The sequence below is a fragment of the Chlorocebus sabaeus genome, chromosome 8 (assembly GCF_047675955.1).
Source record: "Chlorocebus sabaeus isolate Y175 chromosome 8, mChlSab1.0.hap1, whole genome shotgun sequence".
Taxonomy (NCBI): Eukaryota; Metazoa; Chordata; class Mammalia; order Primates; family Cercopithecidae; genus Chlorocebus; species Chlorocebus sabaeus.
The window spans coordinates 39,572,229-39,591,094 of record NC_132911.1 but is presented as its reverse complement, the minus strand read 5'-3'; the positions used below and the strand labels follow the sequence as shown (position 1 = coordinate 39,591,094).

General features: G+C 34.0%; 1 protein-coding gene across 3 annotated transcripts in view; it reads left to right on the top strand.

The window, feature by feature from the left end:
• Positions 1–18,866, top strand: part of ADAM2 (ADAM metallopeptidase domain 2) — a 114,273-nt gene that overhangs the window by 49,612 nt on the left and 45,795 nt on the right. For all 3 annotated transcript variants that reach the window (XM_037983544.2, XM_037983545.2, XM_073018638.1), the window contains 4 exons: positions 5,484–5,555; positions 5,974–6,140; positions 7,186–7,267; positions 17,211–17,347. In XM_037983544.2, coding sequence (XP_037839472.2) covers positions 5,484–5,555; positions 5,974–6,140; positions 7,186–7,267; positions 17,211–17,347 — 458 coding nt within the window. The remainder of the gene's footprint in view (positions 1–5,483; positions 5,556–5,973; positions 6,141–7,185; positions 7,268–17,210; positions 17,348–18,866) is intronic.

Here is an 18,866-nt window from a genome sequence, read left to right as displayed (position 1 = left end):
GGCTGTATAGACTTTCCTTAGTCTGAGGAAATGTGACTTGGTAGACTTATGTCCCTCAAATAGAAATTCACTAGTTTGCAACCCATCAATCCTTATATTTTTATGTTCTCTCAATCAAATTGTAGCCCAAGTGAGGGCTTTACCAATAGATTTTGGCACCACAGCACATGAGACTCCCATATCAAGGAGTCGGGAAACTTCTTTTGCCCTGGCCCTTTTACCTACTCTTATGCAAAAGACTTTGAGTCCCTATCAGTGAGTTGAACCAAAGGATCTTTGTCCTTTTGTCAGTCTTTATCTTGATTAACCTACCTGACCATTGCCTCAAGTGGTTACAAGTCAAGTTTCTCATTGTAATCTCTGCCTTCTAGCTTGAAAAATTCTCCCAATGGATAAATAGGGCAGACTTGTTTAACACTCTTTAATGTTAGGGAAGTTGCCAAGGTGTCCCTTTGGTCCATCCATCCCTTGATAATGTTACATTAAGATTTTGTTTTGTTTTAACACAATTAATGTCCATTTTATTCATTCCTTTTCTTAATAACCATCTACAGATGGCTACCCTCATTTTGCATTTCTTTTCTTTTTTTTTTGAGACGGAGTCTCGCTCTGTCGCCCAGGCTGGAGTGCAGTGGTCTCCACTCACTGCAAGCTCTGCCTCCCGGGTTCACGCCATTCTCGTGCCTCAGCCTCCTGTGTGGCTGGGACTACAGGCGCCCGCCACCGCGCCCGGCTAATTTTTGTATTTTTAGTAGAGACGGGTTTTCACCGTGTTAATCAGGATGGTCTCGATCTCCTGACCTCGTGATCCGCCCATCTCGGCCTCCCAAAGTGCTGGGATTACAGGCGTGAGCCACCGCGCCCGGCCTCATTTTGCATTTCTAAAGGAATGGCATTTAAGTATGATAAGGTAAAGAATTGACATTTAAAAGGCACAGAATGCAGACTTCAGACCTAAATACTATCATTTGCTGAAATAAATAAGGGTGGGGGTAAAAGTCCATTAAGACAACATGATTGTGAAAAGCATCTTAAACATAAATACAAGGCTTGCTATGTAGATTTAAGCCAATGCCTTTTCTCCAATGGAAGAGTTTCTATAATTTTAGTCCTGGCGCATGGAGGGAGGATTCCCTATACATGGAGATTTGATGCAACTTTTTCTTATGAAAAGGTCTCAAAATAACTGACTAGAGTTAGTCATTGTGCCATAAAGGCATATTTTGGTTGTATCAGTGTCTTCCGAACACAGTTTTTGTTTTTTAACTAGATTACTGAATTCAGAGTTAAACCTATTAACACGGAGGGCAGAAAAAGTATTTTCTGTGTCTGGGCTCAACATGCATAGACCAGAATGTTTTAAAAATAGTGCTTTTAATCTTACCTTATAGTCAGAGCCTGGTTCATTCTTTTTCTATTTATAAAATTGACTTGCAGTCCTTTCACGATTTTTTTTTTTTTTTGAGAAAATACTTTGGGGATGGTTTCTTGGGATTTTCTAGAACAGCGATGCCTTTAACCACTGCTCTGAGCTCAAGATCTTGACCAAGATATAAAGGTGGTTAAAGAAGCACGTCTGATTGATTTGAAGGCCTAACTTTACAAGGCATTTATCTACCTTTATTTTGTTCCTTGAGGAGGGAAGCCAACTAAGTGAAAAGGTTAGTAGGCAGAGGAGGAAAGAGAGGGACAATAGGGGTTTCATCAGTCTTACAGTCTTTTGTAATGAATATTTTAGTGAAGTTGTTTTAGAATCCTGAGGTCTGATAGAAACTTCTTCGTATCAATGAAAATAGATGTACCATTCTTTATGCCTAATTTGGGAGTGCTTATTATCATGTGCACCTCTTAGATGGATGATTTTGTGCAATTGTAGCATTCCTCATAAAAGCCATTGCAATTCTAAATTATCTTTAGTAAGGTCTTGCCATTCTTTTTTGGAAGATATTTACAGTTTCCAGGAATATACATTTTGAGCATAAGAGAAGCAGGTATACCAGAAGATAGAGTACTGGATGCTTTAAAATGTAAAGATTCCATTCTTGTATTGTGTCTTGGGTTTCTTGGAGCTGAGAAAAAAAAGCCCAAGATGATAGTGCTACACTGTTGTGTTGTATGATATTTTATAGTATTCTTCACTGAATGGAAATTTTTCTTGAAGCTGGCAAGTGGCAAGTACACTAGTGTCAAGCTAACCCATTCTGTCACCAACTTATCCTAACACAGGAATCTTAGTTTTAGGTGGCAGACACTTTAACTGCTTTTAAGTGTTTGATTCATGCTCATCAGTCAAGTTGTGGCTCATCTCTGAGATTCCTTTGACCAATCTAGTCAATGATTTTCCTTACCTTTGCATATAAGACAAGAAACAAGGAGAGAAACAAAATCCCTGTGAATGTGGCAGCAGTTATACTTTACCTCTAAAGCCGCAGCCCTTTTCTGTCTGATGGATCACCACAAAACACCCAAAGATCATATGCTTTGCTACAGCACAAAAGGACCTTGAACTGGAAAGCCAAAAGTATCAGGGAACTCAACTAGAGAGTAGAGCTGAAATTCAAGAGGAACTTACTGACAAATTCTGGGTTTGGTGAGGAAGACAGAGAAGTCTAAAGGAGCCAGCAGTCACCTCACTTGCATACCTCATGGGTTACAGGGATAGCCACAAGGCTCCTTCAGATACTATCTTCAAAGACTGTCAAAGAGCAGAATCCTAACAAGCTGAGTTTCAAAGATCTAACTGATTTTAAATATAATTCATGAACCAGGCAGCACCCGGTAGACATAAGCTGTGTTAGGTAAATTTATCAGAAATGAGGAAACAGCAATAGTGCAAAAACAGATTTGTTAGCATCAGGCTACATTCTTTATATGGGTTAAAGCAGAGAGGACTTTCTTATTATGCTAACTTAGGTTAACTGGGCCCCTTTTGATTGGTTACTGAGAATGTTGTTTTTTTGAAAACTGGCCTGCTTGGCTATTATCTCTCCCCTGATTCTTGAAAGGTCAGATATTTCAAGTAAACAATTTAGGTTTTAGTTTATTGACATGAAACTTTAGCATAAGTCACCCCATTCGAGGCCTTACATTCTTTTCTTTAAAAAAAAAAATTGTAACTGTTATAATTATATTTCAATATTTAGTTGTTAAAATCAAAGTTGAAAACTGTTTAGATGCATGGAATTTTCAAGTGGGGAGAACTCTGCTCTTTCTTTGGGTAAACTCTGTATCTTCATATTTTTGTTGTGGGGGAAAAGCACTATTAATAAAATACGTGGTTGGAGTGTTAATTGGGGACATTAAAATATTACATTTAATCTCTCTCTTTTCAGGAGTTGTTCCCTTTCAAAAGGCCCTTTACTATAACCTGCTTATAGTGGAGAGATGTACCACTGATCTCCTTGAAAAGAGGAGAAGATTTGGAAGTTCTAACTCCTTTTTTTGATGTTGTTTTTAAAAAGCTTTATTGAAATGCAATTTACATTTTATGATGTTAAACTATTTGAAATGTAAAATTCCATGGTTTTTAGTATATTTACAGATTTGTGCAAACAATAATAACAATAATCTAATTTTAGAATATTCATCACCTTACAAAAAGACTTTGTATCCATTAGCTATTACTCCCAATCCCTCTGCCTCTACTTTCCTGTACCACAGGCCAAGCAATCACAAATTTATTTTCTGACTGTACAGATTTTTCTGTTTTGCACATTTCATTTAAATGGTATCATACAATATGTAATGATTTATGACTTTATTTTTTCATTTACCTTAGTGATTTTTAAGTTTATACATGTTATGGCATAGATTAGTACTATATTTCTTCTTACTGCAAAATATTATCCTATTGTATCACAATTTGATTACCTATTCATTAGCTGATGGACATTTCACTTTTTCCACTTTTAAGCTATTATGAATAACGTTGCTGTAAACATTTGTGTACAAGTTTTTGTGTGGCCATGCATTTTAATTCATATTGGATAGGCGTGAAGAATGAGAACTGCAAATTGTTGGATTATAAGATAACTCCATTTCACGTTTGACAAACTGTCTTCAAAAATGATTGCTCCATTGTATATTTCCATCAGCATGCATAAGAATTCCAATTTCTTCACATCCTCACCAACACTTGTTATTGTGTGTCTTTTGAATTACAGTGATTCTAATGGATGTGAATTTGTTTCTCATTGTGGTTTTGGTTTACATTTCCCTAATATGCAATGAAGTTGAGAATATTTGCATTTGTGTATTATTCATTTGCATATCTTATTTGGAGAAATGTCTATTCACATTATTTGCACATGTTTTAATTAGGTTGCCTTTTTGTTGTTTAGTTGTAAGTGTTCTTTATATATTCTATATACTATATAAAGATCTTTTGCAAATATTATTTGCAAATATTTTTATATTTTTTTATTTTATATTTTTATATTTTGCAAATATTTTTACTATGTCTGAAGGTTGTCTTTCTGTTTTCTTGATGGTGTCATTTGAAGCATAAAGTTTTTAATTTTGAAAACTTAATATTTCTCCATTTGATTTTCTTGGATTCTTCTTCAAATATTGATTGACTATAAATGTTAGAATCTATTTATGGGCACTCAATTTCACTGATCTGTAAATCTAATAAAAGGTCAGTAACAAATTGTCTTGGTTACTGTAGTTTATAGTTAGTTTTGAAATTGAGATATGTGGGTCCTCCAACTCTGTTCTTATTTAAAATTTTATGGACATTCTGCATCATTTTCATTTTTCTACACTCTATTTCTGGATCATGTTCCATGGGCACTTAAAAAGAATGCATATTTTGCTGTTTTATAGTGAAATGTACTATAGATATTTATTGCCTTATAATTTTGTTATCGTCTTCAATATCTCTGTTGATTTTTTGCCCAGGTATTCTATTATCGAAAGCTGTTTACTTAAGTCTTTAAATATGACTATTGAATTTTCTGTTTCTCCCTTCAATTCTGTTGTTTTTTACTTTGTGTAATTCTCTGGCTCTGTTTTTGGATGTATACATGTTTATAACTTTTATATCTTCCTGATATACATCCTAACTCTCTTATTATTGCTGTTTGTATGGTATATCTTTTAAGTTTCTTTACTTTTATGTGAATTGTATCTTCAAAAATGTGTTATGTCTCCTATAAACACATCTAAACATTACAGTTTAGAGCTGAACCTTTCTTTTAATAATTTTATAATTATTTTATTGATAGTAGAATTATACCTTTTTTATAATGTTTACAATTTTTAAATTTCTATGGAAAAAATATAAATTCCAATTCATATTTTTCAGTTTTTTTACTGAGCATATAACATATCATTTGTATAAGAAAACAATGTCTAAAACTAACATGTTTGTAATTTAAATAATTTCTTACTTCACCAAACTGAATTTTAAATGAAACAGTAACAATCATTAAATGTTAAACAATATATATTTATATCTAAAAGATAATTATGTTTTACAGTATAATCATATGGGGTCTAATACAACTGTTGTCACTCAAAAAATTTTCCAGTTGATTGGATTGACGAATGCTGTAAGTGTTTGCTTCTTAGTACTTTCCCACTTCTTGTGTTACTAAAACAATTTCTATACCTCCTTATGACACTACATGAATCCGCATGTTGTGTGGTGTCAGGAAAATTAAGTTTTATTTTAAATTCTACTTATCTGAAGTAGGAATAATAATAATTGTATGCACCTAATTTGGTTACTGTAAGACTTAAATTACGTAAAGCAGGGGGTATGGGGCTTCCTTAAATGCAAACATTATAAAATCTCAAGTATTACTTTTATTATTAGTAACATTTTAAACTTACCAATATACTTTAAAAGATCAAATGCAGGCTTACAGTTTAGTTGCTTAATATTTGTCATAAATTTGTTTTCAAACATATATATCTAATTTTTAAAAACTGTGACGTTCAAACATATTTTTGTGTTTTCTATTTTAGATTTTTGTTTCACTTAATATTACAGTTATTCTGTCTTCATTGGAGCTTTGGATAGATGAAAATAAAATTGCAACCACTGGAGATGCTAAAGAGTTATTACACACATTTTTAAGATGGAAAAGATCTTATCTTGTTTTACGTCCTCATGATGTGGCATTTTTACTTGTGTAAGCATATCTTGACATTATATAAAGTTTACCTGAAGAAAATGTATGCAATTTGACCCAGTATCTGACAGTTGATAAATATATATTTAAAAATCTATTTTTTTCTTACATACACCATTTAAATATTTTTCACAACATGGTATTTATAACAGAATTACTGATATCAATGTGTTTATTGGTTTGAAGTTAAAACTCACTCATCAATCTTGTTCCCATATTACTTCTTTCCCAAGAGTGTATGCCACCTTCTTGAATATCTCACACAATGCATAAAATTTTCACAATATCTATTCAGAGAAACATCTGAATTCTATCAATACAGTAATTCAGCCTTCTTGTTATGATTTGTTGTTATAAATTAAAAAGTAAGCAAAGAAATTGAAACACTATGTTTTAATATCTCTAATATATCTGCCTTGTGCTTAAGGTTTTAGTACATTAAACTTCCTATTTAATAGACTCTGTTTTTCTTTTATCAATATTCAGAAGATATATATATGTGTGTATATATGTATATCTATCTATATATATAGAGAGAGAAAGAGAGGGAGACAGAGAGAGAGTTTTAAAGATTATACATGGAGTTTTAAACATTTTACTTTTTATCTTCTGTCCCCTAAATATAACATGCCTTTTTCGTGTCTCTGGAAGGCTAATTTTGTCTGAATAACTAGAGACTTTTGTCTATAGAGTGATTCTGCTCATTAACCAGTTGCATTACTTTAGCTTTTTACTTTTAAGGAGTTTTATTTATTTTTATTATTTTTTGTTTTTTCCTTCAGTTTTTCTTAGTTTTTAAAAATCTACATAAAATAAATCTTGTTATGTTACAGAAATCCATATGAAAATATACTTTTCATTATTTGTTCTTAAAATCTATTTTATTGTTTCTAAAAGAAGTAGAACGATTTAGTCACATCTTATGCTATGCTACATTAATGTTAGATAGAAATATTAATGATATCATAAATGTAAAATTTGTCTTATAAAAATTCACATTAATTTTTACAAAATTATGTGATTATGATCCCTTTTTAAACTTAAGTTACAGAGAAAAGTCAAATTATGTTGGTGCCACCTTTCAAGGGAAGATGTGTGATGCAAACTATGCAGGAGGTGTTCTTCTGGTATGGTATGGTTATGTATAGAAAGTATGCTTGGGAGGCCGAGGCGGGCAGATCACCAGGTGAGGAGATGGAGACCATCCTGGCTAACACAGTGAAACCCCTTCTCTACTAAAAAATAAAAAATAAAAATTAGCCACCCGTGGTGGCAGGCGCCTGTAGTCCCGGCTACTCCGGAGGCTGAGGCAGGAGAATGGAGTGAACCCAGGAGGCAGAGCTTGCAGTGAGCCGAGTTCGCGCCACTGCACTCCAGCCTGGGCGACAGAGCGAGACTCTGTCTCAAAAAAAAAAGGAAAGAAAGAAAGTATGCTACATAAATTAGTATACAGTTATGCATTTTCATAGTTAACTTTTATGTATATTAAAATTTGCATTGTTTTAAGTGTCTTTGTCACTGTTGCTGATAGAATGTTTAAACTATAAGAAGTGCTCATTGAATTCACTACATATAAAAATTTTTCAATTTCCTATCATGAGTTCAAGATATCCTTTCTAGAAAGTTAAGGTAGTGAACTAGTTTACTTTTACTGTAAAGTGCTCTTCAAGTTTTCATAATCTTAATATTTAATAATTAACTTTGGCTAAAACTTAGATTTTGTATGTTTTCCTAATTATATACCGAACATAATTATGAACCAGATTTAAATAAAACATTTGAAAGTATCAGTCGCCTTAAAATGCTTCATAGGGTATAAGTAAAGAATAAAACAGAACCAAATGTCCTAATTGACATTAATTATCTTAGAGAATGTTAGTGTCTTCAAAACTGATATTTTTTGCTGTTATTTCATAATACTATCACTATTCTGACAAACAGAACTTGCCTTTTTGTTGTGTGAGTGTACAATATCTACTGGAGTTTCACAGAGGCAGTGAACAAATGAAGTGAAGCTAAGTGAAGCAATAAAGAGATGAATCAATTAAACGGAGATAAAAAGAATTTCAACTTCTATTTTAGATTTAGGGCATACATGTACAAATTTGTTACCTGGGTATATTGCAAGATGCTAAGGTTTCAAATATGATTGATTCTGTCACCCAGGTACCAAGCATAGTACCCATTAGTTAGTTTTTCAACCCTTCCTCCAACCCCGGGTAGTTCCTGGTTTCTAGTGTTACTATCTTCATGTCTAAGTGGACCCAATGTTTAGCTCCCACTTATGAGTGAGAACAGGCAGTATTTGGTTTTCTGTTCCTGAGTCAATTCACTTAGAATAATAGTCTCTAGCTGCATCCATGTTGCTGCAAAGGATATGATTTTTTTTTTACGGCTGCATAGTATTCCATCGTTTATATGTACTACATTTTCTTTATCCAATCCACCATTTATGGACACTTAGGTTGATTCCATGTCTTCGTTATTGTAAATAATGCTGTGATAAACATGTAAGTGCCAGGGACTTTTTGGTAGAATGATTTTATTTTCTTTCTTTCTGTCTTTTTTTTACTTTATTTTTTTTTGAGACAGAGTCTCTCTCTGTCACCCAGGCTGGAGTGCAGTAGTGCTATCTCGGTTCACTGCAACCTCCACCTCCCCAGGTTCAAGCAATTCTCCAGCCTCAGTCTCCCAAGTAGCTGGGATTACAGGCACTCACCATCAAGCACAGCTAATTTTCATGTTTTTAGTAGAGACAGGGTTTCGCCACGTTGGCCAGGCTGGTCTTGAACTCCTGACCTCAGGTGATCCACCTGCCTTGGCCTCCCAAAGTGCTGGGATTGATTTATTTTCTTTTGTATATATACCCAGTAGTAGTATTGCTGGATTGAATGGTAGTTCTGTTTTAAGTTATTTGAGAACTCGCCAAACTGCTTTCCACAGTTTCTGAACTAATTCCAGTTCCCCCTAATAGTGTATAAGCAGTCCGTTTTCTTCATAGCCTCATCAGCGTCTGTTGTTTTTATATTGTAATAAGAGCCATTCTGACTGGTGTGAGATGGTGTTTCATTGAGTTTTGATTTGCATTTCTGTAATGATTAGCTGCTTAGCCATACACAGAAGAATAAAACTAGATGCCTTCCTTTCACTATATACAAAAATTAACTCAAGATGGATTAAATATTTAAATGTAACTCCTCAGACCATAAGGATTCTAGAAGAAGACCTAGGAAACACCATTCTGGACTTTGGCCTTGCCAAATAAAATATGACTAAGCCCTCAAAAACAATTACAACAAAAGCAAAAATTTACAAGTGAGATGTAATTAAACAAAAGAGCTTCTGCGCAACAAGAAATATCAACAGAGTAAACAGACAGCCTACAGAAAGGGAGAAAACATGCACAAATTATATACCTGACAAAGGCCTAATATCCAGAATCTATAAGGTAGTGAAACAATTGAACAAGCAAAAAACAAATAACCCCATTAAAAAATGGACAAAAGACATGAACAGACACTTCTCAAAAGAAGACATACAAGTGGCCAACAACATATGAAGAAAATGCTCAACAAAAATTGATCTTCAATATTTATAAACAAGTTTGGAGAATGTAGCTTATACTTATGGTCAAGTGAGTCATCTGGTCTCAAATGCTGGAATTTCACTTGTTTATTTCATCACATGCCATAGTAAGAAATCATAAGACTCTCCCATGGAGAGTGTAAGGCCTTCATTGATTAACAAAGAGGAGAGCAGAACTGATTTTCTCTACAGGGCAGGATTCCAGCATGGGCAACATAGTAAGAACTCATTTCTACAATAATTTTTAAAAATACAAATATTAGCCAGGCATGGTGGAAGGCCCCTACAGTCCGAGCTGAGGTAGGAAAATCACTTGAGCCTAGGAGTTCAAGGCTACGGGGAACTAGGATTTCACCACTGCACTCCAGCCTGGGCAACAGAGCAAGACCCCGTCTCAAAAATAACAACAAAATTTTTAAATTAAAGACAGGCTAGCTACCAGGAAGAAGAAAATGCCATAGTTTACTGGACAGTTTATGCCTCATGGGCAGAGAAGAATGGTCTCTTTAGTGACGACAGTTGGAAGAAAGCTTTTCCAGTATTCTTTCTTATTCTCCACAGTTATTTTGCCTGCCCATTTCACTGGAAAAATCAGCTATAGCCAATGTCCACAGAAGTGAGATGTTGAAGAAAATAGTTGAAGTTCTGCCTTTTGATGTTTAAATTCCCACCACCCTTTCTACCCAATCCTGCAGGGCTATAGATTGCAATTTAGAGTCTATATCCTTCTGATGCTGCTCTTTCCTAAAAGTTTGTATGTGAAACCACAACACAACTGGTTTTTGGTTGAGTACAAACAAGAAAGAATAATCAGCATATGATTTTTCACTTAAAATTTTTTTTTTCTTTTTTTTGAGACAGATCTCACTTCTGTTGCTCAGACTGGAGTGCAGTGGCGCGATCTCGGCTCACTGCAACCTCTGCCTCCTGGGTTCAAGCGATTCTCCTGCCTCAGCCTCCTGAGTAGCTGGGATTACAGGTGCCCGGCACCATGCCTGGCTAATTTTTTGTATTTTTAGTAGAGACGGGGTTTCACCATGTTAGCCAGGATGGTCTCGATCTCCTGACCTTGTGATCCGCCCACCTCGGCCTCCCAAAGTGCTGGGATTACAGGCATGAGCCACTGTGCCTGAACTTAAAATATTTAATTGACAAACATCATATATATTCAAGGGGTACAATTAGACAATTATGTATCTTTAGATATAGTCATGTTAGGGGTCACTGTTTCAATATATGAATTTGGAGTGGGAGGGACACAATTTAGTCCATAGCAGTAGTCTTAAGGCAGGATGTTCTAGAAGAAATAAAGAGGAATATGTAATTATGATGAACTTTTGAAGGGGAAGATAGCAATCATAGTGTTGTATGCGTCTAATTACATTGCTTCAAAATATATACAGCAAATGTGAGAGAATAAAGGAAAAAGAGATCCATAATCGTATTTAAGAATGGAAAAAAACAACCTACCTCAGCAATGTAATTTTTCATTTCCTCAAAGCATATATTTCTAAAATATTATACCAAAGAGCAACATAATACTAATATAGAGTATTTATCAAAACAAATAATATGGTGAGAAATAAGGCAGTATCAGTAAATATTAAATGATTGAAGTCTTATAGAGAAAAGTGTCTGACAATTGTGGATTTAAATGAGAATCAAATAATAGAAATATCACTTAAAAATCTCAAAAGATTGGCAAATAAAATAATGAGATAACTCATTTTGAGCTAAGTGGCATTAAAAATATAGCATATCTAAACTTATGGGATCCCAAAAAGGCAGAACTGAGAGGTAATGCATTTATAGCTTTAATGTATAAATAAAAATAAAGTTAGTTGGAATGTAGATTATCTAACTCCACCTCCAAACAGCATATAGATGGTGAGTTAAGCTAAGAGATGCTAGAAAGTAGGAAATAAGTTTTAAGGATAATATTGACTATCAGTGAAATACAAAATATAATGAAGAAAATCATCAAAGATCAAACTAATATTTTTGATATGTACAATTTATAACAACCTACCAAAACAGGTATCTTATTTCAAAAAAACTGAAAAAACAAATTATCCAAATATTAGTTGAATAAAGGGACACGTATTGTACATATAAGATGGCATATCCTCAACCAATTAATGGCAATAAATATGGATACAGTTTTATGAATAATAAATTTTCTCAAGTAAATAGAAAAGTAAATCTGAATCACCATTGAACCATTGGCATAGTTGAGTCTATAATTAAAACACTTTCCTCCAAAACAAACAAAAATTCTAGACCCACATGATTTCCATAAAATTGGCTCCAAAATATTTAATGCTTGTAATAAGTTACTTTAGATAATACAAAAGGAGGGGCTAATTCTCACCTTGTTTTATGATTTGAGATTTATGTTAACAAAAAGAATTCTGCAATGTATCAAAATGGATGACATGGTGAACACATAGAAATTATTCTAGGAATACAAGATGAATTTTATATTTGAAAATCAATCATTATAATCTACTTTATTAAAAAATATATACAGAAAGATACATTTGTTAAATTTAGAACCTACTCATGACAAAAAAAGAAAGATTGAATACTCTCAACAAACTTAATGTAAAAAGAGACACCTTCAAGAAATGTTTGCCCATTCTAAGATCATGAAGCTATTCTATCCTCTAACACAAGGCTGATTGATTTGCCTTTCAATTGTAGATGTATAACCCACATTAAAGAAATGTGTTTGGTGTAAAATGGGGGACAGAATCAGTTAGCTCACATTGGATAGGTAATTGCTTCATAACAACTTATTTAAAAGGTTAGTTTTCCTCCAAAGAAATACAATTGTGCCTTTGTTATAGAGATCAACTTGCCATATTGCTGGCCTCTTTCTGGAATCTTTTATGACCATTGGTGTTTTGTATGTCCTTTCACCAACACCATGTTGTCATAATGACTCTACCTTAATAGTGAAACATCGAAAATGATAGTGTAAACCCTACTAGTCTGTTATTCTTCAAGACTGTTTCAGGTATTCCAAGTCCTCTGCATTTCCATTTTAAAATCAGCTTGTCAATTTCAACGAAACTGTTTGATTGTTATTGCTTTTTATGGAAACTTTAGATCAATTTCAGGGAGATCAGTATCAACAATATTGAGGCATTTTGTCCTTCAAATACGTAAACATATTGTGGAATATCCATAACCTGTAGTGCACTACACAGAAATTAAAAGAAGTACAGTTACATTCAAAATTTAGCCAGAAATAAAATAATACTTAATGGTGCCATTTTTATGAAGCTAAAGTGCAAGTAAAGATAAACCACTGTAGTGAGATCAAAATAAAGATTATATTTTATGGGGAGGTAATGCCTGGAAACTTACTGAAAAGAACCTCCTGAGTGATGAAAGTATTTTGTATCTAGTACAAAGTAGTAGTTATATAGGGTCATGTGACATACACACACATGTGCACACACAAGTACACACATATGCACTTTCCCAATACATGTGTATATATGTGTTTTCACATAAGTATACATAAATTATATGTACATGAATGTGTATAATGTGTACAGAAATACACATAAATATATATACACACATTGATATGTATATGAAACTGTATCAAATCCAAAACATTATTTAAAAGGTATGAAAGCACCACACAAAACAAGCTTTTAAATAATTCCAAAGGACAATAATCAAAAGAGATAAAAATGTTTCAATTTCAACTGTAAAAGGCAATGATCATTGGATTACATTTTCTCTACAAGTTTCAAACCCATTTGTAAAACCACAGGAATTTTAACCCCTAAAGGGTAAGAGACAGACCAAAAAATAACAACCATAGGTCAATTTATGTATCAATATTAATATAAAGCAGCAAAATATTCTTTAAATAGAAACCCATATGTATTTGGTTTCTATTACTTAAGATGAAACAAAATCTTAGTAGCATTATATAAAGATCCTGAACATATAGTAGGTATATACTAAAAATCTACTGAAATAGAGTGCAAACAGTGAAAAGCTTTGAATATAGGCAAAAGAGATTATTGAGTGCTCCTTCAATGCTATTCTGGGCTTGACTTTCAATTGACTGGGCTGTTTGCAATTATTTGGTGGCAGAGATTAATGTGCAGATTTTTGTCTGGTAGAGATGCAAATAATTTCTCTCTGGTGACCAGATAACCCACATATTATTTATTATTCTCTAAAACACTAATCAGTTTTGTATCTAAAGCCTACAACTCTATCCTAACATGTTTATTAATATACTCCTAGATTCTCAAATGTTCTTTGATATGGTTTGGCTGTGTCCCCACCCAAATCTCATCTTGAATTATAGCTCCTGTAATTCCCATGTGTCATGGGAGGGAACCAGTGAGAAAATTGAGTCGTGGGGGTGAGTCTTTCCCAAAGGGGAGATCCCATGCACACATTCTCTGGCCTGCCACCATGTAGGATGTGCCTTTACTCTTCTTTCCTCTTCCACCATGATTGTGATGCTTCCCCAGCCATGTGAAACCATGAAACTGTGAGTCCATTAAACCTCTTTTTCTTTATAAATTACCCAGTCTCTGGTATGTCTTTACTAGCAGCATGAGAGCAGACTAATATGTTCTTTGGATTGGTGTGAACATCTTACTAGTTCCTTGACTAAATAATGAGTTGAACAAAACATAACATGTGTTCATTAAAGGAAAAAAAGGCATAGATAGAATGTTGACACATAAAATTAGAGACAAGAGTGTTTTTTTAAAAAAACTTATATGGAATGCACATTATAGAGAATACTCACATGTTATGCAAAAAAACAGTCTCAACAAATACCCACCTGTTTACAAATTTCTCAGTCTGGTGATTGGCATATAAGCAGTCTAATAAATGCTTGTTGCTGTTATTATTTGAAAACTATGGTTCTAAACAGGTATACTCACCAAAAGAAGATTGTCTGCTTTGTTGAAATTTTTTGTCCCTAAATATACATTTTTTTAAATTCAGTGTTAAATATAGTTTTGCTTTATTGTCACTTGGCTTTCAAATTAGAGATAATAATAACAAGGGTCTGTAGGAAATTCTCTTACTGCTTTCCATATCTTTAAAAAACTTTCTATGCTAGTCTGCACTGAACTGTGTACCCCCTGAATTCATATGTTGAAACCTTAACCTCCAGTGTGACTATATTCAGAGACAGGACCTGAAAAGAAGTAATCAAGGGTAAATAGGTCATGGTGGAGGGGGCGGGAGGTGGGGCTCTAATTCAATAGGACTGCTGTCCATAGAAGAAGAGGAAGAGACACCAGAGATAAGGCTCTCCATGTGCACATAGAGGAAAGCCCAGCGAGAAGGCACTCTAGTACAAGCCAAAAAGTTCTCAGCAGATGCCAACCAACCCTGCCAGCACCCTGATCTTAGACTTCTAGAACTGCGAAATTCCACAGAACTGCAAGGAAATAAATTTCTCTTGATTAATCCATCAAGTCTTCTTTGGCATTTTGTTGTGGCAGGCCAAACCGATTAAGAGAAATCCAAAGTGAGATGATCACAAACAAAATGTGAAGAAATGTCATCTCAAATGTAAAACCATGTCTTTGATCCTATAATGATCAAAGACATTTGAAAGTGTCTTTGAAAGGAAATACAATAAATGGAAAGATCCAAATATATGTACCAGTAAGAATACAGGGAAGGCAAGAGCAACTGAACATGAAGGAAAAAAAGAACCCTGCTTTTATACAAATGCCTAAAGTGAAATCATTGGATGTTGTTGTCTCCATCTTAGTGAATTATAAGAGATGACAGGAAACAGGAGAAAAAGAGAAAAGTATAAAGATGCATTTATTGGTCAATAAGCCTTTTCTATAATATCTCAAAAACAAGGTGGTTTAAAATAACAGTACCAGTATTAATATACTACTACAGTATGTAGCCTTTTGAAATTTAGCTGAATCCTTCAATTTATTCCCTGTAGAATCATTCTCTCTCCTTTTCCCCCTTCTTCTCCTTCTTCTTTTCCTTCTCCTTTTCATTCCTTTCTTCCTTCTCCTCCTTGTCCTCCTTCTTCTTCTTCCTAACACTGTCTCTCTGAAAGCAGATGAAACATTAAAATGTGGAAATTTGATAAATGGAGTATTTATTCATGTCATGCAAAATGTAGAGCCTTTGCAGTACCTCCATGCAAGTATTAAAGAACTTTAATTGGTACCAAGTGTTGATGGAGGGAAGGGAGTCATTTTGTCAGAGTCACAGACAGAAGGTAGACCTCCCGTCAAGGGTTCAAAGAGACATAAACATCATTGCAATGATGTAATAAATACTTCAGTTTCATTCACATCTCGTTCTCTTCTCTCCATTAGAATTAATCAAGACAAAACTTGAGGGCAAAGCATCCCTCTGACATAATCCATTTGTGTCATCTTTTTGGGGTAGAGGGCAAGGTAGAAAATGATGGAAAATTGACTTACAGAGGCAAACAGAAGAAACCAAAATGTATACCTAGAAACCTATCATGAAGTATATTCATCAAAATGTTATTAGATATATTTGAAGGGATAGCAGGATATGTGAATTTTTCCCAAAATTCGTGTTATAGTGTGATCAAAATGCACTATAATAAACATCTTACTCCTACAAAAAGAGAAATTATAAAGGTATTTTAGTTTTCCCAAAAAAATTGAAACAATTGAAAAATCAGAATTCTTATTATCAGTCATTATTACTATAATATTAATTAATTCAGTGGGTTAACTTATGAGTTTATAAATACATGTATGAAATGGTTATATAAAATATTATCTTTGAAGAATCAACTTTTAAATTTTTAATTGTATTATGGGTACACAGTAGTTATATGTTTTTATTGGGGAGATGTGATGTTTTGGTACAGGCATACAATGTGTAATGATTAAATTAGGATAATTGGAATATCCATCACCTCAAGCCTTTATCGTTTCTTTGTGTTAGGAGCATTCCAATTCCACTCAGATGTTTCAACACATACAGTAAGTGTTGTTAACTGAAGTAACACTATTGTCCTAGAAATACTAGACCTTATTCTATTTAATTGAGTTTTTCTACCGTTAAACCATCTCAACTTTATCCCCCACTTTGTACTACCCTTCCCAGCCTCTGTTAATGACCAAATTTCATAACTTGACACTATGTTTTTCTATGCATTTATCTTTAAATATTATCTTTTGTGAATATAAATATGACTGTAATTGTTGTTAGACATAACTAACAAATTCCTGGGGCAATATTTTTTTCTTTGAGACCACCAAATGAGTCATCTATTTACATACTAGTAAAACTTCAGATTTTATTTTTCATAATTTTCTTATATTTATAATGAATTAGGCTAACATGGATGCCACTTTTGGGGATAACAGATGCCCCTATTCCATTTTATCATGTGACTCTTTAATAATTGCATTGTTCTCCAAGTAAACAAAATAATCTCCCAAAATGTGTACATCTATTTTTTTTTCTCAGCACCCCAGAACCATAAGTCTGGAATCTCTTGCAGTTATTTTAGCTCAATTATTGAGCCTTAGTATGGGGATCCCTTATGATGACATTAACCAATGCCAGTGCTCAACAGCTGTCTGCATTATGAATCCAGAAGCAATGTAAGATTTCTGACTTATACTTTACATATATAATGTATTTAGTTGAAGAAAGTTTAAGTTGTTAAAATAAATAATAATGGCTATCAGCTGTGACCGAGGACTCCAGGACCAAAATGTGTATTCCAACGCCCATGATGCATATTTATCTCAATATCACTTGTAATCAAATGTCACACTGGCTTTCTCACATGTGATCGATCACTACATTTATCAATATGTTTACTTGTATAATTTTACAATTTGATGCATGATTTGATAAGTCAAATGCAAGCTTGAGATCACTACACGAAGCATATTTATTAGTATGAACTTGTCTGCATGACTGTCCTTCACCCTGCCTTGGTTCAGCCTAAAGTCTCAGCATCTGTTGATTTCAGAGATGCTGCTGTTCAGCTTTTTCTTTGTCATGAGAGAAAGTCTTTTGCAGTATTCTAATCAGGCCTTAACGATCTAGTGATTTTTTTTTTTCTGATATCAACATTATTCTTATAGTATATTATGAATTTTTGTAGAAATAGGATCAAATAGCCAGGGGATTTAAGGAAACCAGGCAGTAACTGGAGCCAGCCTCTTGTCTTTCTGATGGATATTCTTGGAGGCATTCTTTGTTTCTCAGATGTGTTAAAAAATCAAGCCTCCTCGCCTGCAGCAGGAAACATCTCACTGTCTTCATTCCCTCACTCCTGCACCCTAAAATATTTGTGTTTAAGTTCTTGTCTCAGGCTCCTATTTTTTGGGGTGGCAGGGGTGGGGAACCTGTCCTAAAATAGTTACCCCAGAATGACTTTAGAAAACAAACCTTTATGAAAGGATTGTCATGGTCTGATAGATGATCTGATAACAACAAGGGCACCTTTGGCAAAAGATAATGTGAAAAGTGCACTGCAGCAGGTCCAGGCTGTGGTGCAAGATGCCTTGTCTTTGGTTCTTGTGATTATTTCAATACAATGATACTAAGGATATTCCTGGTAGATTCCATACATGTGGAATCTCTGGCAAGTATCAGTAGGAGATTTGCAGTGCAGACCTATAGTTCTGCTATAGCTTCTGATGGGCTACTGGGCTCTTGTAGCCTTGAGCATGCATCCAGGAAATAGTAAGTTGCTATGTTATTGAAGTTCACTGTGTTTATCATAAATGGGGTGTTTTAGAGCCACAAAAAATATGTATAAGCTTAATCTATCTGATGACCAAAATGGTAAATCTGGGAGCTGGCTAGAGGAGGTCCAGATAGTACAAGTAAATAAGGGAACAGGGATCCCACATCCTCATGTCACCTACATCTATTTCACCAATATTTCTCAGTCACTATACACTAATAGCCTCGTAGGGATTTTCTAAAACTGATTGATGGAGGGAAAAAACAAACAAACCTCAGTCTATTTTTAATGTTAGTTGAAGTGTTTTTTAAAAGTCAGTTTCATATAGAATCCTATTAGATTTAGACCTAAAGACTGTGAGGATGGTAAATGTCCCCATGCCCCATGGGCATATTTGCAAACAATATGTCGGATTTTCC